Source organism: Phyllobates terribilis, unplaced genomic scaffold (genome assembly GCF_046119375.1).
Source record: "Phyllobates terribilis strain yellow unplaced genomic scaffold, ASM4611937v1 Scaffold_1__5_contigs__length_1240528914, whole genome shotgun sequence".
NCBI classification, from domain to species: Eukaryota; Metazoa; Chordata; class Amphibia; order Anura; family Dendrobatidae; genus Phyllobates; species Phyllobates terribilis.
Genome location: NW_027362761.1, coordinates 994,302,119 through 994,324,407, shown reverse-complemented (window position 1 = coordinate 994,324,407; position 22,289 = coordinate 994,302,119). Strand labels below are relative to the sequence as shown.

General features: G+C 45.9%; 1 protein-coding gene across 1 annotated transcript in view; it reads right to left on the bottom strand.

Annotated features, from left to right (window-relative positions):
* SPATA4 (spermatogenesis associated 4) overlaps nucleotides 1-16,949 on the bottom strand; it is a 17,463-nt gene extending 514 nt beyond the window's left edge. The window contains exons 1-5 of the mRNA XM_073643695.1: nucleotides 16,725-16,949; nucleotides 13,750-13,879; nucleotides 13,560-13,678; nucleotides 6,250-6,470; nucleotides 2,776-2,901 (exon numbers count right to left, since the gene is read on the bottom strand). Coding sequence (XP_073499796.1) covers nucleotides 2,776-2,901; nucleotides 6,250-6,470; nucleotides 13,560-13,678; nucleotides 13,750-13,879; nucleotides 16,725-16,828 — 700 coding nt within the window. The 5' untranslated portion in view covers nucleotides 16,829-16,949. The remainder of the gene's footprint in view (nucleotides 1-2,775; nucleotides 2,902-6,249; nucleotides 6,471-13,559; nucleotides 13,679-13,749; nucleotides 13,880-16,724) is intronic.
* Nucleotides 16,950-22,289: the final 5,340 nt, after the last annotated feature.

The window sequence follows — 22,289 nt, the reverse complement described above, 5'->3', positions numbered from 1 at the left end:
AGCTGAAACCCAATGTAAAACCTTCTGAATTGCCTTATTTAACTATATGCCAAATTTTGGGCAGATAGGTCCCAGTCGTTTGGCCGTAAAGTACCATATTTTTCTGACAATAAGACGCACCTTACCATGAGACACATCCAAGGTTAAGACAGCAGAAAATAGGAAAACCATTTTTCCAACTAATTAAAATTTCCCTGGTGGTGTAAAGTGAAGGGGTCATTATTACTAATTTTAATGCACAAGAGTAAAATATGGAGGAATTAGAAACACAACTCTGCTACATATGCACATATAGACACACACAGCTCTGCTACATATGCACATATAGACACACAGCTGTGCTACATATGCACATATAGACACAGACAGCTCTGCTACATATGCACATATAGACACACAGACAGCTCTGCTACATATGCACATATAGACACACACAGCTCTGCTACATATGCACATATAGACACACACAGCTCTGCTACATATGCACATATAGACACACACAGCTCTGCTACATATGCACATATAGACACACACAGCTCTGCTACATATGCACATATAGACACACACAGCTCTGCTACATATGCACATATAGACACACACAGCTCTGCTACATATGCAGAGACACAGCTCTGCTACATATGCAGAGACACAGCTCTGCTACATATGCAGAGACACAGCTCTGCTACATATGCAAATGTAGACACACAGAGCTGTTATATATGCACATTTAGATATACACAGCTCTGCTATATATGCACATTTACATATACACTATATAGGCATGTGATTGACGACGACATGAAAAGTCTTGGAGCTAGTCGGGTGGAGGGTCCTTCATCAGCTCAGGATGAGCCGCTTCTTTGCAGGTCCGGTAGCTAACTCTCCAGCTCTGCACTGATCACATAGATCAGGAGGAGAGAGAGCAGTTCTTTCTGTGATGGGCAAGAACATGGTGTCTGCATTATCTGCCATTACAGGAAGCTCTCTCTGGACTATGAGATGCACACACTTTTTAGCAAGAGTTTTTCTTGCTAAAATGTGTATCACATAGTCCGAAAAATATGGTAATTATTTCTTTTCCGTACTGTTTTTCTGGAGAATATCTCGAGAACAGTAGAGCCAAGAGATATGAAACTTGTTATAAAGCCTTCCGAATTTGGGCCAGATTGGTGCAGTCATTTGGCCGTGCATGGAGAACAGACAACAGAAATTTATTTTATATATAAATAGATAGAATACGTTATGATAAACACCCAGTGACACTGCGGTATGAGGATGCCCTTCATTGTTGCAGTTGTAGGGTGGTAGTTTTCTCAGTCTTGCGTAAAAATCACATCCGGTTTTACCTTAAATTGCTGTGGTTTTCCACTACAGTTTTTGGCTACACAGATTGTGTAGGCGAAGCACGAGTAATCTCTATGCTTCCCCTTACACGGCACACAACTGAGATCCAACGTGCCCAGCTGCGGCAATTTGCTGTAAATCTGGATGTAGTTTGTCGGGAAGTACAAAAGCCTCAGGCTAGCATCATGTAGGGGCACCTTTAGTTGAGTAACGTGGCATCCAATGGTCTTAGATTACTTTTTATAACAATATTTAGCACAATATATCCTACCAGCTATCATTGTGCAAAAGTGAGACCAGCAGTAGTGGAGAGCAGTAGGATTTCAAGGGTATGTCCATCTTTTTAGTTCATATTTTCTATGTATACTTGTAATCTACATTAAGGCTATGTGCCCACATTGCAGAAATTTCTGCTTCATTTCCGCATATCCTTTCCCGGAAAAACGCTTGCGGAATTTGGCAAGCGTTTTTCGCGCGTTTATGATGCGTTTGGGACATGCGGAATTGCCTTGCGTTTTTTATTGCATTGACAAGGCAATTCCGCATGCGTAAACGCAAAATTAATGGACATGTTGCGGATTTTTGAGCGCATCAAAAACGCTGCGGAAAAATCCGCAGCATGGGCATTGAAATTGCGGATTCTCATTGGGGACCATGGGGGGGTGGGGGATTACCTAGCGTTTCACAAGCGTTTACGCTGCAGAAATTCCACAGCATATATACACTTGTAAAACGCTACGTGGGCACATACCCAAAATGTATAATCGCGTTGCTTTTCATATCTTGTACAGTGTGTTTTTGTCCAGAGCTGCATTCACAATTCTGCTGGTTGTCAATGGAAATGGTAAATTATCTTGTGTTCAGGCACATCTCTAACCTTGATTTAACAAGGAGTGCTGGGAGATTTAAGATTTCTTAAAGAGGTTGTCCATGCTTGGGATAAAAGTCGCTCCATGTGACTGCAGAGTGACAAAATTGTGACAGTGTGCGACGTGCACACTGTCTCAATTCCCCCGTGTTCCCTGGTGCAAGAGGGCGGTTACATGACCGCATGTATGTGATTTGCATAATTGTGGTCACGTGCCAACTAGTCTCATCTGGTTTCTCTCAATTCACTTCTATTCACAGAAGTTGAACGTGTCTATAGGCACTGGAGCACAATTATGCACATTGTATACATCCAGCCACATGACCGCCCACTCACACCGGGAATATTGGGTAATCGTGACAGTGTGCACAGCACATAAAGTGACTGCAGACTTTAGTCCCAAGCCTGAACAACCCCTTTAATACAACTGTGGACTATAATACAGGTGCAAGAAATGGTAAAACCTTTGGGATCCTGCATTTATATTACATCTAATCATCAGTGGATCATTCACTGTCGGAGCTTTCAGAAATACTTCTGCTGCACTTTTTCTAAATACTCACTAGGACTGGAGGACAAGGAGGAGGACGACGACCTGTTTGTCAGGCTGCTCTCACTTTGGTTTTGATTAGATGAAGGCATGAGACGAATGGCGCGCTCGCCAAGTGATGGTTTCACATTAAATCTTTCTACAAAAGAAAGGAAAGAAAACGAAAAAAGGAAGAAAACGGCATTTCAGTAATGATCTGTTACACAGAAATGCATTTTACCTATCAGTATCTTTTGGCATACTTTTTTGAGTGAAGCCTCTTTCACATGAGTGTATTTGAAATGTAAAGCGCTACGGAATATGTTGGCGCTATAGAAATAAAAATTATTAGTATTTGATACACCATAATTTGGATCCGGTATACAGACTTATAATGAAGCAAGATGCATCAGTATTGGATAGGATTTTGCTTCCGTATTTTCATTTATTGCTATTTTTTTTCTGTTCTGCAAATCAGGGCTGTGGAGTCGGTAAGCCAAACCACTGAGTCCGACTCCTTAATTTCCCTGACTCCGACTCCACAGCCCTGGTCACTACTGAGCGTGTACATAAAGTGCAGCACACATTCATCTCAACTAACAGCCAAGAGATCCTTAGATCAGGAACAGAACAGACATTTATAGGACATTTCATAACTTTCCAAAATTCTTATGAAAACATTTCCAGCACGTCCTGCATTGTACTACTGTACCCAATGTATTATATATTTTAGGAGTCTGAGTTGGTCCATTTTATAACGACTCCACAGCCCTGATGCAAATATAAATGCAAAAACTGATCAAATACTAATGCATCCAAATTGTAATCACACTCCGCAAACTTGGGCATAGTCTATCTGTAAAATGGATCATATAGCTCTATAGGTTTATATTAGTGTCATATTTCAATCTGTATAACATTGATGAAATATAATGACAAATCCGACGGCGGATTCTACCTGGAATCTGCATGAAAAAGCAGAGAAAAAACATAATGCACAGCAATGTAAAAATGCCATTGCTGTGCACATGTTCAGTCTTTTGCCACTTCTTTCATCCGCTCCACGGTGTGAAAACTGGGAAGCGGTTAAAGGAAGTAACGTCCTATCTATGAGCGGCTTAGTTTGGAAGCCTTTGTGAAAAAAAAACTACACTCTACAGCCATGCCATCAAATTAAAGACATTGTGTGCACATACCCTTATACTGAGGTGTAATAAGGCGCCAGTAGAGCTGCATAAGGCCGTTATAGTACCTTCATTTGCCTCTTAGAATTTTTCCTGTCTGGTTCTGTAATCTAATAAAGTTAGGACATGCTTCTGCAGGTGAACTAGGATTTGTTGTTGATTTTCTCCATTGAAGACAATGAGGTAAAGAAATCCACAAGCCAATATTACTTCACTCTTCTGGCATCAGATCTCTGGTCCATGACGTTTCTTTGTACATCTGGAATGCAGCAATGATGTGCTGTGTGCACGTGGCTCTACAGCAGGGGTGGGGAACCTCAGGCCTGTGGGCCGTTTACAGCCCTCAATGATCTAGGGACCTCAGTACTTGGGCCGGCAACTGTATTTTGACGGCCACCAGCCCTTTAATTTCTTCTTGCTCTGTGAGCACACCCACGCATTGTTCACTACTGAACGGTGAGGCGTGTACAATGAAAGATCACATCCTTACGTTCTTTGAGGGCTGAGTTAGTGCGCAATTTGTACGGCCCCCGAAGGATGATATAAATATACAAATGGCCCTTAGCAGAAATACGCTATGTTCACACTAGGCGTTTTTTCAGCGCAAAACCTGATCTCTTGGCAGGAAAGATGCTGCGTCAAAAAAGCAGGTTTTGGTGCATTTTTCAGGATCCCAAAGTTCAGCTTTGCTTCCACCACAGAAGCATAAAAACACAGGTCACCAATGCAAGACATTTGTGAAACCATACTAACCAGTATTACAAATGTAGCAGTAGGGGGAAGTGAATCATTCAGGAATAGTTTACCTAAGACACTGGCAGTGCATTGAGTTTGTAGGACACTATTTATTTTCACACTATGGTCTGCCATTGAGTTGCTCAGGGATTGTTTAATTTCACACCTCTCTGGGCCACAGGTATTGTTCAATCTCACACCTAACTCAGCCAATATTTACATCTTACACATCACTAATTTAAACTGTTCAAATCCAAGCAAACATTCCTAGTGACAAAAGACAAGATGGTAAAAATCACAAAAATAAATGTTTCACATACTATTGTACCTGCTTTTTTTCAATAAAAACACAGCAAAACCTGATAGCTATGTTCACACTAGGCGTTTTTTCAGTGTTTTTTCACCACCCATTACTTTCAATGGGTGAAAAACACTGAAAAAAATGCAGAAAAAAAAACAATAAAAGAAGTGACATGCTCTATTGTGCAAAAAAACATGCAAAGCACAAAATACTGATGACATAACAACCAATGTGTGTGAATGAGATTTCTGAAATCTCATAGACTTTGCTGGTACTGTAAAAAGCAGCTGAAAATTTGCATGAAAAAACGCCTTGTGTGAACATAGCCATAAGGTTCCCCACCCCTGGTCTGCAGTATAGGTCATGAGGATCATCATCAGGACAATGACAACTGGGAGCTGCATGTTCAGAGATCAGTAGAAGACTCTGTGTGTGATACAAGGTATAGTCTTTTGTTTTTTCTTTTAATAGCTCAGATTTTCTCAGCAGGGAAATACACATATCTGCACTAAAATCCATACAGTTTGTCAGATTTGTCACCTCTGGGTTGTGGCAGACTCTGGGTTTGCATTGGAAATTTTCTGCAGCAAATCTGGTACAGATAAACCTACTCAAAGGCCTCACTCAGATGTACAATTTTCACGTAAGAATGCTATCCGTGTTTCTTTATTTCTCACTTATATAGAACCATTAATTCCACAGTGCTTTACAGACATTATGGGCACTGTCCCCATCAGGGCTCACAATCCAATTTCCATATCAGTATGTCTTTGGATATGTCTTAGGTGATTATCATAGATGGCACTCGTACCTGTGACAGTTTATGGAGCTATTCACATGTCCATGAAAATTATCGAGACATCTGATTTTGATCCGAGGGTCGGTTCAAAATCTGCAATGCATGACAATGGGTCCGTGAAAAAATTGGACGACATCATAGTGCGGTTCAATTTTCATGGACTGTCAAAATGAAGATGGAGGAGAAACTTTTTTTTTCTTTTTAATTTCTCCACGTAAAAGAAAAATGGATGACACTCATACTACACTCTGATCAAAATAATTGGTCCATTTTTCTCATACGCGGAAAAATCGGACGTGTGAATGAGCCCTGATAGTGATCTACCAAAAGGGAAGTTTGTCAAATAGCAGAGCAGGGTACAACTCATGGAGATCACAATGCAAACAACTGCTTGAAAGAAATGATGCAAGACGGTTTTCCTTACTAACACAAAGCCTCTTCTCCCAGTACACACGTTCAGACACAGCACAGTTTCTGTACCTTACTCACTTGGGTCGGCAATCCTGTTCTGCTGTCTCTGCTGCAGGTGGATATCGAGCACTGCTTGCACCTTCTGCTTGTTGACATCAATGTCTGGCTCGGCCAGGATTTCGCTCAGGGTGATATTGGTTTTCACAGCTTTTGTTGCTGTAGACCGTGCCACCATAGGCAGGCCATCCTGGTAATGTCGATCTGTGAAGTCTGCTTCATTGTCCTGGATTGTTTTGACCCTTAATAAAAGTTATAACTACATATAAAATATAAGATTTTCTTTATCAGTCCACTCCACTAACCTCTCGTTCCTTGTGGATACATGCTATTGATATATACAAAATGTTTAAAGGGAACCTGTCAAATCTAGATATAGAGGTAATCTGCAGTTACATTGTGTTTATATCCTGTGTAGACAACGTAGTAGATGAGTGGATACAGGGAAAAAATGAAGTTATATCCTTCCTGTAAACACTTGCTTCCAGTGATCAAGGCGGTGCAGTCAGTCACCGTGGTTGTAATTACTTTCCTACACAATGATTGACAGCCTGCCCTGCAGAGAATGTGTACAGAATAGGCTGTCAATCAATGTAGCGGGGAGTGATAACAGCCGTGGTGACTGTAACCTCTCTCTGCACCACCTTGATCACTGGAAGCAAGTGGTTATAACTTCATTTTCTCCCTGTATCCGCTCTTCAAATATGCCAATTACACAGGATAAAAACACAATATAACTACTAATTAGCACTATTACTGCAGGTAAATAGCTTTTCTAAACATGACAACTTCCCTTTAAGGACAATGACAAAAAGACAGCAATTCACATGTTAATCCAGAATGACTGCACTACGACTAGTAGTAATCTGAATTTATATGATGTGCATTAGCAGAGATGTACATGTGGTTGCACTTACTGGAGTGGCATTAGTCAGAGATAAATAACTCGGAGGTGACGCTCTTCTGTCAGCACCAACCCACGCGTTTGCAATTTTGTCGTAGTCAACAGTATCACGCCATAAGGCTATGGATACATGGTGACTCTGGTCAAACTACAGGAGCTTTCAGGCAGGCATTACGGCTAATTGGGTGTTGTGTGACTATTTTAGAGCACTGATTGGTCTGTAAACAAAAATGCAGAGCACAGACCGGTATCATGCATGTGGCTTACATTGAAAGCTAAAAGGGTAAAGTCCTGTGTGACCTACAGAAAACATGTTTGACAGTTGTTGTAAAGAGACAGCCCGTAAGTGAATAGACCCCTGATTTTCTAACCTTGTCATTTATACAGAGACATCCCGTAAGTGAATAGACCCTTGATTTTCTAACCTTGTCATTTATACAGAGACAGCCCGTAAGTGAATAGACCCCTGATTTTCTAACCTTGTCATTTATACAGAGACATCCCGTAAGTGAATAGACCCTTGATTTTCTAACCTTGTCATTTATACAGAGACAGCCCGTAAGTGAATAGACCCCTGATTTTCTAACCTTGTCTTTTATTGCATAGTATCAACTTCATACAAAGAACAAATGCGCATATTAAACCTTATCAAGAGAGTTCTGCTACCTTGACCTGAGGGATTCATGTTAGGAGACTGACTGGCCCATGAAAGCTCCCACATGACTTTTCTGACAGTCTTCGGTCTTTTCAGCAGTTGTGGCAAGGAGCTCCATCTTCATGAACAAAGTGGCTGTTTAGTTTAGCACATGCGAATAGTGGGGTCTTTTTCCAACACTCTTAGATGGGCAGCTGACCAAAACGTGGCATGATCCCACAGAACATGTAAGAGCGACTGCCTGATCGTGCTATAAAATGACCGTCATGAAAACCCGCTTTGAGATTATTTGTGTCGCGTAGTAAAATATGCCACAGGTCAAGATAGCAGAAATCATTGATTCCCCACCAGAGCAAGCGATGTGTCAACTAGGCTTTAATATGAATATCTGGCATTTGTATCAAGAGGATACTGTAAAATAAAGGTATTGGGGCAGATTCATAAAAATGTCTCATTCTTAGTTCAAACTTAACCCAAGTCAGTCTGGTTTTAAAAAAATAGAAGTGTTAATAGTTTATTCTTATCAATTAACAAAATGGAGTGAACAAAAAAGAGAAATCTAAATCAACTCAATATTTGGTGAACCCCCCCCCCCCCCATTATCTTCGAGACAACATCAATTCTTCTAGGTGCACTCGCATACGGTTTGTGAAGAAACTCACCAGGGAGGTTGTTCCAAACATCTTGGAGAACCAACCACAGATATTCTGTGCATATAGGCTTGTACAGATCTTTCTGTCGCTTCATGTAATCCCAGACAGACTTGATGATGTTGAGATCAGGGCTCTGTGGGGCCATATCATCACTTCCAGGTCTCCTTGTTCTGCTTCACCCTGAAGATGGTCATTCATGATGTTGGCTGTATGTTTGCGGTTGTTGTCCTGCTGCATAATACATTTGGAGCCAATCAGACGCCCCCCTGATGGTGCTATATGATGGATAAGTATCAACCAGTTTTTTTCAGCATTGATGACACCATTAATCCTGACAAACTCCAATTTCATATGCTGAAATGCAGTCTCCAACTTGCAGAGAACCTTCATTATGTTTCACTGTTGCCTGAAGACACTCATTATTCTACCACTCTCCAACCCTTTGCAAGCAAACTACCATCTGTTAAAAGTTCACATTTTGACAAATCAGTCCAGAGCATCATCTGTCATTTTTCTTTATCCCTGCTCCGATGTTTTCATGCATAGTTGAGTCACTTGACCTTGTTTCCATGTTGAAGGTATGGTTTTAGTCCAGAAATCTCTCAGCAATAGATGGACGTAGTTGGGTACCAATGGTTGTTCCCAGTTCTGAGCTGATGGCACTGCTGGACGCCTTCCAATTTCAAAGGGATGTAAAAATGATGTGTCTTTCATCTGCTGTACTAAGTTTCATTGACCGACCACTGCGGCTAAAGTCCTTAGTGTTGCCCATTTCTTGCAGCTTCATCTAAAAAGCTTGAACATCACATTCCAATACCTCAAACTGCTTTGAAATTTTTACCTAGAAAAAAAGCTTTCTTGACGCAGTATAACTACCCTGTATTTTGTTGCTAAGCTCAGTCTTGCCATGGTATATGATCTGTGCTATGAAACTGGCTTCCACAACCTCACCTTTGTAGCTGTTTCTCACTATTATAAGCTTCCTACACAGCTATTTGCTTCAGTTAATGACTATGTTTCAACCTCCATATGAAAATGATGATCATTATTATTATTTGGTATAAATGGTTACTCATACACCTGACTATAATCGTATATCTCTCTGACTTTGTTTAAGTGTATCTAAAAGAATTGATGCGCTTTTGAACATAAAAGCAGTCACACCAAATATTGGTTTCATTTAGATTTCTCTTTTTGTTCATTCACTTTGTATTTCATTAACTGATAAAAATTACTTATGAACACTTTGTTTTTTAAAGCATTTTTACTTTGCATCATTTTTTCCACAGATGCTTAAAACTTTTGTACAGTACCAATGATCTGTGTGTCTGTAAAAAATGTTGGCTGTGATTTCCATATAAGTTGTCCAGAAAATATAAAAAGAAAAAAGTTGTCTCCTTGTTCCGCAGACTTCCTAATGAATAGCGAGTAAGATCCTCCACTGCTTGGCAGAACTGCCAAACCTCGGTTTACACTAGACAACTAGTAACGCCATTGACACATGGTCTTCATTGTGCTCCTGAAGAAGTTCACTTTAATCCATTGGTCTTTGAAATAAAGCCATGATGAGCTCTACGTTTCCTAAGGAATGTCTTGCTGGGAGTTAAAATGTGTTGGGAATATACAATACTTACTCCTGGATGAATAGAAACCTTGTAGTTTCCTCTGTGCACATTGTACATGCACTATAGGGTAGAACGGCCTCATGGCGGCTGCCCTCATCACCAGCCAGAGACGTATCTGGGGGGGTGGGACAGCTGGGGCATGTGCTCCGGGAGCAGCCGGCAGAGGCGCGTAGTCGGGCCGCCTAATGCGGCAGTCCGATGTGTCTCCCCCGGCGGCTGCGTTCTGCCGCCCCCCCGCACTGAGAGTCGGCAGTTCTCTGAGCAGGGTGCCAAGCTGACACCCAGCTCAGAGAAGCTGCAGAGCGCGGGCTCCTAGCGTTATAGCTCTGACCTCAGGATCAGATCGACGCCAACAGCGTGATCCGGTCATGTGATCACACTGCTGACGTCACTCACCGGTGCTGCAGCCATTGGTGGAAAGTGCTCTGTGCTTCAGAGCTGAAGACACCGAAGATGGAATGGAGGTGAAGAGTCATTGTGGGCGGTGATTTATTGTGGGGTGGGGGAGATTTACTATGGGGGGTGATTTATGGTATGGCTGCGGGGAGATTTACTATGGGGGTGATTTATGGTATGGCTGTGGGGAGATTTACTATGGGGGTGATTTATGGTATGGCTGCGGGGAGATTTACTATGGGGGTGATTTATGGTATGGCTGCGGGGAGATTTAGGCTATGTACCCACGATGCAGAAATGAAGCAGAAAATTTCTGCAGCATTTCTGCATCTCCCTGGCAGAAAAAACGCATGCAGATTGTGCATGCGTTTTTCCTGCGGAATACATGCGGATTCACATGCGTTTCCGCATGCAGATTGACAAGCGCTTTCCAGGCGATAGCATCGCTTGGAAAGTGCTTGACAACTAGGTCACACTATATAAATCCATGCAAACAGCATGGATTTATATAGTGTGACCGTAAAAATAAAAAAAATAAAGCTATACTCACCCCCGATGCCCCGGCGTGGCTGCAGCGCTCCTTCCTGTCTGGTTCCTGGCTGCCGGCATATCGCGAGACACAGCGGTGAAGGGCCTGCGGTCACATGACTGTGACATCACCGCAGGTCCTTCAGCGCTGCCGGCATGCAGAGAGAAGCCGTCGGAAAGGTGAATATAACTTTATTTATTATTATTATGGGGTGCGGATTACCATGCGTTTTTGATGCATTTCCGCTGCGGAAATTCCGCAGCATAAACGCATGAAAAACGCATCGTGTGCACGCAGCCTTACTATGGGGGGTGATTTATGGTATGGCTGCGGGGAGATTTACTATGGGGGTGATTTATGGTATGGCTGCGGGGAGATTTACTATGGGGGTGATTTATGGTATGGCTGTGGGGAGATTTACTATGGGGAGTGATTTATGGTATGGCTGCGGGGAGATTCACTATGGGGGTGATTTATGGTATGTCTACGGGGAGATTTACTATGGGGAGTAGGGTTGAGCGAGTATGTTCTGTCCGAGTATGCTCGGGCTGAGCTCTGAGTATTTATAGCTGCTCAGTGATAAGGTTTAATCGCTCCCATGTGCATGATTTGCAACTGTTTGACAGTTTTATTACATGTGAGGAATGTGTAAGAAATAGACATTCCTCACATGTAATAAAGCTATCAAACAGTCGCAAATCATGCACATGGGAGCGATTTAACCTTATCACCGAGCAGCTATAAATACTCGGAGCTTGGTCCGAGCATACTCGGCGAAAGGGTTAATAGAACATACTCGCTCAACACTAATGGGGAGTAATTTATGGTATGGCTGCGGGGAGATTTACTATGGGGAGTAATTTATGGTATGGCTGCGGGGAGATTTACTATGGGGAGTAATTTATGGTATGGCTGGGGGATGATGTACTATGGGGGGAGATTTACTATGGGAGGAGATTTATTGTATGGCTGGGGAAGATTTATTATATTGCTGGGGGAGATTTATTGTATGGCTGGGGGGAGATGTAGTGCTGGGAGAGAGGTGGGAGAGATTTTGTGTGTGGGTGATTGATGCTGATACACAATGAGGAGCATGGGTGTGTAAGCAATATGGGGAGCGAAGGAGGGAAATGTATACAGACACTGTATGGGGAGCGAGGGTGATGTGATGTGTGCAGACACAGTATGGGGAATTGGGGGTGGAGATGTGTGAGTGTAAATATATGAGGAGACAGTATGGTTAGCAGGGGAATGTGAGAGAAGACAGGAGAAGGAGGGGAGGGGGAAATAATGGGGGGCGAAAAGTGTGAGTGGGCACAAAATAGAGACTGAGTAGTGTTGGGGGTGTAGTATGGGAGGATAGTGTAAGTGAACAGCCAGGAGGGGACAGTATACCAAGGAAGGCGGAGTGTGATAAGGGGGCACAGTATAGAAAATGGGCCCTAGAGGGACACAGTGTGAGAGGACAGTGTGAAGAGGGGGCCCAGTATGGAAAGGAGAGGGCAGTGTGGAGGGCATGTACCATGGGAGGGACAGTGTGGGGGTCATATTTTGCGCAGGGAATATAGTGAGGGACAATTATTTATTCAAGGACTCAGCGTAGGGCAGATATTTTTATTCAGGAGCATTATAATGACACTGCTATATTTTTGGGCATCGTCTGGGGATGTGTTGCAGAAGACCGGAGAAGATGGAAGTCTGCAGAGACGAGGTGTGGATGATAAAAGTCATCATGGCGTCTGGACAAGATGAAGAAGAAAGAAAACTACTCGAGACAATCTATCATCTATCTGGTACCTGGATGTAAATGTTTTTTTGTGATTCTAATTCTCATTTTTATTTATGTTATGTTAGGAGCATTAAAGGGGTTAAGTTTGTGATGAGTCTGCAGTCATTCTATGTGACTGCAGACTTCTGACTGCTCGCAGTGAGCACTGCACGCTGTCAGGATTCTCTCATGCCGGCAATTTGTATGCTTGTGGTCACATGCTGACTAGACATGTGTAGCCTCACACAATGACAATGAATTGAGCTAGGCCAGACACGGCTAGTCGGAATGTGGCCAGAAGTATACAAATCTCATACTTGTGCAAGGGAGAATCCTAAAAGTGTGCAGTTCATGCCATGTGAGAAATCAGAAGCCTGCAGTCACATAGAGTGACTGCAGACTTTAATCTCAAACCTGGACAAGCCCTTTAATTATAAAATGAAGCCCTGTAGCCAATCCTAACAGTGTGTAATGTACTCGCTGTCAGGATTCAGCTCTGCTTGCAGGTTCCAGCAGTCATCACATGGCCACTTCACTCATATGCGATTTTCACACTAATGGTCACGTGCCAACGAGCTTCTCTTCCTGCTTCTCTCAGTTTTTCACTGAACATTGAGAGAATGAGGGAGAGCAGCAATTCGGCACGTGGCTAAGTGCACAAATCGCATATGTGCTGGAAGTGGGGGGTCGCAAAACTGAACTCTTGTCCCAGGTGCCAGAAAGCCTAGAAACACCTCTGTCACCTGCCCACCTGAAGTGGAGCTCCTGTATTCTGGGGATGGCACCACTAGCACAGCTCACCTCCTGTGTGTTAACATTACATAGATTTCTTGCACCAGGATTTCAGCTGCTCCAGGTTTGCAGTGTATTGTCCCGTCGATTAATTCCTTGGAAACATTTAGTTTCTTCTTCATGAAGAACTGAGAAGATAACAGAAGGATTAGAGTCTTACGCTGCATGTGACGGAGCGTGAAGAACGGGGCGCTCTTACCTTTTCTAGTAGTGACCAGTTCCCTAACTTTGCAGGGAGTGACGTTCCATTGTCAAATGAATGCATCTGGATGTCATCGGGGTAATACCAGGAGAAGATCTCTGCGGTGATGTATCCATTCGAGACGTCTCTAAGCAAGCAACACTATTAATTAGCCCTGGGGCAAATCCACTCACAGGACCCCGGTCCATCGGCCACGTCAGTAATCTATGGGCGCTGGACGGGAGCCGTGAGAACCGCCTCTTACCTCCCGGGATCCGCGGCTCTTCTGCTGATTAGCCAGACTGGAGCGACATCATCATTGCGGAGTGATACACGTGACATCTAACTAGGCTGGCTAATCAAGAGAAGAGCAAAGGATGCCATCAGGTGAGAAGCGATGGTGACATCCCCCGTCCAGCAGCCATAGATTACTGACGTGGTCGGTGGAGCAGGGGCCTGTGAATCGATTTGTGAGCATAGGACTGTGTGGTCATTAAAGGGGTCTATAGCATAACCGTGATAATTGGGGGCTAACAAATGTCTGGTAACATTATTACATTCCTACTTATGTGTGATCATTTATATGGTGAAAACATATTCCGTGGCGCAGTACATCAGACAATCTCAGACTCATGGTGGGGTCCTACTGACTACAAATCACATCTAATTGCTGTCTATGTGGTAATCTGCCCACCACAACCAATCATAGAAACACAATTACCCTGAATGGTAGGGAAGGACACGCACACTCCATCCGGAGAGAGCCCTGATTTCACGGTACAGGAATAGTGCATAGTGCACACAGCGATGCCGCGGTACGGGGCTAGTGCACACAGCGATGCCGCGGTACGGGGATAGTGCACACAGCGATGCCGCGGTACGGGGATGGTGCACACAGCGATGCCGCGGTACGGGGATGGTGCACACAGCGATGCCGCGGTACGGGGATGGTGCACACAGCGATGCCGCGGTACGGGGATGGTGCACACAGCGATGCCGCGGTACGGGGATAGTGCACACAGCGATGCCGCGGTACGGGGATGGTGCACACAGCGATGCCGCGGTACGGGGATGGTGCACACAGCGATGCCGCGGTACGGGGATGGTGCACACAGCGATGCCGCGGTACGGGGATGGTGCACACAGCGATGCCGCGGTACGGGGATGGTGCACACAGCGATGCCGCGGTACGGGGATGGTGCACACAGCGATGCCGCGGTACGGGGATGGTGCACACAGCGATGCCGCGGTACGGGGATGGTGCACACAGCGATGCCGCGGTACGGGGATGGTGCACACAGCGATGCCGCGGTACGGGGATGGTGCACACAGCGATGCCGCGGTACGGGGATAGTGCACACAGCGATGCCGCGGTACGGGGATAGTGCACACAGCGATGCCGCGGTACGGGGATAGTGCACACAGCGATGCCGCGGTACGGGGATAGTGCACACAGCGATGCCGCGGTACGGGGATAGTGCACACAGCGATGCCGCGGTACGGGGATACTGTACACAGCGATGCCGCGGTACGGGGATACTGTACACAGCGATGCCGCGGTACGGGGATACTGTACACAGCGATGCCGCGGTACGGGGATACTGTACACAGCGATGCCGCGGTACGGGGATGGTGCACACAGCGATGCCGCGGTACGGGGATGGTGCACACAGCGATGCCGCGGTACGGGGATAGTGCACACAGCGATGCCGCGGTACGGGGATAGTGCACACAGCGATGCCGCGGTACGGGGATAGTGCATACAGTGAGGTCAGAGTATACAGATAATGCACACAGTGATGTAACATGCAGTAAACTCATACGGGATCGATCCCACATGTATTCTCCATGGAGGCTCCAGCAGAGTCCCCTATTCGGGCTCCCGCTGTACAGGCGGATGGGAAATAACTGGTAAGACCCCACCTATTAGATGTGGCGTTCAATAGTGACCACAGCGTCAAGGTGGTCTCACAAAGTAAGGGGCTCCTGTGTAATCCCCAGAGGTCTGTGAGAGTGGCTGCTATAGCTGAGCCCCTAACAATGCCTGTGTGTATGGAGACACCCGCTATGCCAGTCCCACAGATTTAAGGTGAGGAGGTCACGTATGGGCACTATTGCTCCATCTACAGGGGGCGCTGTGGCTCCGTCTACGAGGGGGGGGGGGGACGCTGTGGCCCCGTCTATGGGGGAGGCGCTGTGGCCCCGTCTATGGGGGAGGCGCTGTGGCTCCGTCTACGGAGGGGGGGGTGCTGTGGCTCCATATACAGCAGGCTCTATGGCTATGGTACAGGGGGCTCTTATGGGGATCCCCGTGGTCTGTATGGGACATTCCCTCTAAGGGGGTAATGACGCACTGACGGCCATGAATGGTGGATGATTTAGTTATAAATTATTAGGATGTTTCTAAGGCTACATCCAGACGATCAGGCTATGGCAGCGCTTTGGACGCAGCATATTTTTGCTGCGTCCGATCCCGCAGGTAACTCCACATGTAATCATTGAACACACGCAGAGTTCCCGCACCCTGTACATTCTATGGTGGAGATTTCTATTATGGAGACCAGCCATGCTGCGGTTCGTAAAGCCGCGCTGCCGGAGAATTTACACGGCGTCAAATAGAAGCACAGTGGGCGTGGGACCTCGATACATCCATCCACTGTGCAACACAGCGCAGGAGAGCGGCGTCCAAAACGCCTCTATTACGGCTCATGGGCACGTACCCCCACTCATGGCTGAGCACAGGAGGCTCCTCTCACTGACAGCAGCACAGACCCTGCAGGGGCGGAAGCCGCAGCGCTGTCACCCGGCATACTGGCGTTATCTGCCTCTGCAGCGTGTGACTGCAGCCCAGGGGAGAAAACGGCGCAAACCTCTGGGCCTGCTGCCCTCACCCCGACATACCGCCCACTTCAATGTGTGGGAAACCACGCCATCAGCAGGCGGCACGCTGGGAGCTGTAGTCCCCCCACACCAGGAGCATTCCCTGCAGATACCTCCGGAAGTTCTTGGGGGAGAAGCTCAGGTCCAGGCTCTGCAGCCATTTCAGCACGTCTCTGGGGACGCCAGTTTTCTTCGGGGCCTCGGAATATGACGTCATTGTGACCGGAGACGCCGCTTCTGCCTCTCCGCTTCGGACAGTCGCGTCCTGTCCTGTGTAGCCGGGCAACCGTTACTATGACTACGGGTGTATGCCAATGAGTAGCCCCGCCCTATGCCGGATGACGTCAGCAGTGTTGGGCGGGCTCATTATTATCACATGACGCAGATATAGAAATAACATCCAGCGTTCTAGGAGTGTGCAGCAGAGTAAGCGCCCCCTGCTGTCTGTGCGCACAGGGAAGGAGCCGCTTGTGTACAGCCGATCGGCTCGGTCTCTTAACCCTTTCACTGCAGGCTATTCTCTTGATCTGCGTCTTTTTTGTTTGCTTTGATCATGCCCCTGTTTAATGATAGGACTTTTTTTCTCTATGAATTTGGTAATACCGCTACTACTCACTTTTACCATTTTGTAAATTTGTGAATTCCTGCTGATCACAAAAATGCACCTTATGTAGTGATCAGGAGGCTGTCACCAGCATGTCAGTATTATAGACACTTAAAGGGGTATTCCCATCGCCAAGATCCTATCCCAATATGTAGTAGGTGTAATAATAATAATATTAGTAAATACCTCCAATTAGAAATGTAGTGTAGTTCTTCTGATTCGCTATGTTGCTTACCCCATGTGCAGGGCATTGCAGTAGCTTAGGTATCCATGGTCACCCATATAGTAAGATTTCGTTGTTAGTACACCCACTACATATTGGGATAGCATCTTGGAGATGGGAATACCCCCTTTAAGTTTTATTCACACATCAGTATTTGGTCAGTATTTTTCATCAGTTTTTACATGCCAAAACCAGAAAGTATCAAAAACAAAGCAGCTTTATTAAAAACATGACATACAAGAAAAGACAAAAACCACAGCATCAAAAACATGATAAAAAACAGGAAAGTAACTTAATTTACCTAATAGGTGCAGAAAATCTGCAACATGAAAAATTCATTAAAGGGGTCGTCCACTACTAGGACTCCCCCTTCTCCACCTGAACGTTCGCCCCCGTGAAAATAAAAACATCTATACTCACCTCCGGTGCTGTTCCGGCGGTGTCAGTGTAGCGCCCCGAGGGTTCGGTTGCTACAGAGGTATTGCACCTCAACCAGAGGTGTGATATCCCACTCCCGGGTAAGGATGGTGTGTGGACCGGGACTCAGTTAGCTGCATGCATCACATACACCCCATTTCCGGGGGACAGCTCAACGGTGCTCCCATTAGTACAGTAATGCAGGCACGACAGAACATGTCCCTGGCTGGAGGGGGGAGGAAAACCCAGTGATGTAGGAGCAGGAGGGGAGGGTTTCTGGGCATAGGTAGGAGCCCATTGGTTGCAAGTCACCTGGGCTCATACACAGAGAGGGAGGTATATAAGGTGGGCACCATCTTAGATCAGGGTTCAGTCTGAGAGAGGAAGTGACAGAGCAGGGCCTCTGTGGAGCTCTGCTCCGGAGGCGGGCCTAGCCTGTGAGGCCAGAGCCAGCACTGGAAGAGAAGTCAGTGCAGAGAGTTGGAGAAGAAGAGGAGTTCAGCCAGAGAGGGCTGACAGGGAGCTGTGGCTCAGTCTGGGCCCAGCTCCACGAGGCAGGCCTGGAGTGAAGGCCAGAGCCAGAGCCAGAGGGGAGGAACAGAAACAGCAAGGAACAGAAAGGAACTGAACACCAAGAGAGGCCCAGAGACACGAAGGCAGAAGGAACCCTAAGGACCCAGGAGATTGCGGGTGACGGGTTGGCAGAACAGGGTACCGGATCCCAAGTTGGTGGAGGTGACTAATCCTTAACCAAGAACCGGTGGTCGTGATCATTTACTGGTGCGACCCCTCACTACACCTACTAGGAAGGCACACCACATAGGGTCAGGGAAGTGGGCACCCAGCCCTCCCAGGAGAAGACCCGAGGCAGCTGGACAGGAGTAGTGTCACTGGTGGGGCACGGCTGACGAAAGGATAGAAGGGAGTCCTGTGCCACACTCCGGAATTACCTGGGGGTTGATCGAGCCCCCTGCCTGGTGGACGCAGCACGGATCTGGCGGTCCTATCTGTGCACAATTGACCTGGATGAGAACTGTGAGTAAAGAACTTGAACTGCAACACCTTGTCTCTGTGCTTTCTCACCGCATACAGCACTACTAGTGCTGGGACGCCCGCACCATCACCCCCACCATCTACTACACTGCACTGGGGCTGCACTCTTCCCGTGGGGAGTTACACTACCTCAGCTGCATACACCATCAGCCCCAGCGGTCTGCCTTGCAGCGGCGGTTCGCACTGACCGCAATCCACGGGTGGCGTAGTCGGACAATTAACCTAAAACCTTACAAATAGACTGCCACTGGTTTGACCACCCTGAGCCACGGGACCGGGTCGCCGCCACGGTGACTACAACCCCCAGCGTCCCACGAAAGGCCCGGTTCCGGGTTCCCCACGCGGCCCAGGGGGCGCGTCATCAGCACTTGCGTTCCCGGGGCTCACCTGAGGTTGCTATGTCACGTGACACTGGCGCCCAATCAGCACTGGCGTCACTGGTCCCGCCTTCTGACATATGTAATCAGCAGGGTGTGAGAGCTGCGGCCGGCCTCTCGCTTCCCCTTGGTTACGTATACGTCAGAAAGCGGGGCCAGTGCTGATTGGGCGCCAGTGTCACGTGACATAACAACCTCAGGTGAGCCCCGGGAACGCGAGTGCTGACACCGCCAGAACCGCTGGAGGCCCAGAATGTTTTATGTACTGATGAAAAGAGAATGGCTCTTGACGGACCAGATGGATGGTCCCGTGACTGGTTCAATAATGGTCACAGACCTCCACTTCAATTCAGACACCAGCAAGTTGGAGGTGGGGTATTGCAATGGACTGGTATTATTAAAGATGAGATAGTTGGATATTTTTGGGTTGAAAATGAACTCAAAACCAAATCCCAAACCTACTGACAGTTTTTAGAAGAAGACACTTTCTTCAAGCCATGGTACAGGAAAAAGTCTAAATCTTTCAAGAACACCATGATTATAATGCAGGACAATGCTCCTGTAAGCAGGTGAGCGAATGCAATGCACAGAAGGCACGAGGCAGGAACATTCAATGAGCTATTTATTTCCTTTCGATATGGTGGGAATTTACAGTGGTCACAGAACAGTTAATAATATAAAACAGTGTAAACAGCAGTAAAGCATTCAACAGAAAACATACAATAGATTTTGGAATACAATTTGATTAACGGAACAGTCTCTCAGGGATTACAATTGCGACCTTCCTACAAGGGTGGTACACCCATTCCCGGAAGTTACACGTTAGCTCTTCCTGCAACAATGGCCCTAGCGGGGGGTCACCGGGTTTTCCCGCTAGGCCACAAGTCTTTCTAACAAAACCTATCAAGGAACGTTGAGCTTCCTGTGTTCCATACAGCCCCCACCCCACCTGTTGTCCTAAGCCAGGCCGACCCCTGTACTATACTTTATGGCTGGAAGTGACGGCCCGGCTCATTCGTGTCATCCCTCTGTAAGCACCGGTGTCCTCTTCCTGTCGATGTCTCCTTGCGGATCTTCAGTGCTTGACTGAGGCCTATCACGCTTCAGCGTCGTCTTTGGCCCACGTCCGCACTGCTCCTCTCCTTGGGTCAAAATCCTGCCTCAGTTTGGCGAGCAAAACTTTTATAGTAGTCACAGGAACATCAAGCTGCTTGGAGATGGGTTTATAACCTTTCCCTTTAACATGCTTGTCTATAATTTTCTTTCTAATCTCCTGAGACAACTCTTTCCTTTGCTTCCTCTGGTCCATGTTGAGAGTGGTACACATCATGTCACCAAACAGCACAGTGAGTATCTGTAGCCCTATATACAGGCCCACTGACTGATTACAAGATTGTAGACACCTGTGATGCTAATTAGTGGACACAACTTGATTTAACATGTCCCTTTTGTCACATTATTTTCAGGGGTCCATCATTTCTGTCCAGGCCTATTTCATGAGTTGAATTTTTTTTAAATTCTGTGGAAGCAGGGTTGAAAAGTAATGTCTGACTTTCATTTGTTAATTTTCATATATTTTCAATTTATTATTATTACTTTTGTCAGATTCAAGTTATTTCTGTGACCATTGTGGGTTTTTCTTTCATTAAAGGTGTGTGGGGGGGTACCAACAATTTTGACCACGTGTGTAACAGCTTCCCTGAGGCTCACCATCCTTCTTTTCCTCAGCGACCAGGCCAACGTCTTCCTCACAGGGGAGACAGAGATATGCCACTCAATACCTCTTCTGGGCCTTCTTCTGTCCTCCACTCTCCTTCACTGACTAGACTCCACTCTCTTATGTTCTGAACTTGAAGGACTGAAACCGTAAAAAACTTTTCTATCTAAACTGGTCTAACCCCTCCCAATTTGTGGGCTAATCCCACTGTCAACTATCTACTGTCCTGTGTAGTGCAAACTATATCCTTATGTTCTGTATGTTTTCCCTAGTGGACAGACCTCCCGCATTCCCAGGGATGGCCTTGAGGTAGAACCTCTCAGGAGAACCGAGACACAAAACTGGCCGCAGGGAAAAATATAACATTCTTTATCACACATGAATTAATAATCACACTTCAATCAACAGTAAACAATTTCAAGTAATTCCCCTGTGGCACAAGGTCTTCTTCAACCCTGCCCCCCCCTACATTTACAACTACAGTGGTGCTCCGAATCATAGTAGGTAAAAAAGAACCAATATTACCGCAATACAGTGACAATATACTGGTACATATCAGTGTTGAAGTACATACTAAAGGAAATTTGACTCCAGGATTTTGCTTTCCGATTTAGAGCAGAATGATGTAGGGGCAGAGACCCTGATTCCAGCAATGTGTCATTTGCTGGACTGCCTGCTGTAGTTTTGATAAAATCACTGTTTTATCTGCTGCAGATCTACTAGTTCTCTGAATGCTGAGCTCCCACCAATGATTGGCAGATTTCTGTGTACACTGTGCATAGGCAGAAAGCTGCCAATAAGTGGCGGGGGCAGGGTAACACATAGCTCATGAATATGGAGGGCTACATGTCTGCAGGTTTGATAGTCCTGTAATGATATTCTCCTGCTTATAAAACAATGATTTAATCAAAACTACACCAAGCAGCCCAGTAAGTGACACATGACTGGAATCAGGGTCTTTATCTCTACATGATGTGGCTCTCAGATTAGGTAGAAAAAACCTGGTGACAGATTCCCTTCAATAGATTATAGTAAAGTTAACGATGGTGACTTTCTTTCTGATGGAGTTGTTCACTTTTCCCATCTTTTCCATCTGGTCCAGACAACCATGTCAACTTTTTCCAGCCATAAGTCGTCTGCAAAGTTTAAAACAAAGACATTTGACTTCTCACATTTCTAGCACCGTCCCCATATTTTCCCAACCTTCACAAACTCTCCATCCTGCCGATACCCAAATTCTGAGACTGTTGTTGCATATTTGTCCCCATTACTGCATCTGGTGTTTAG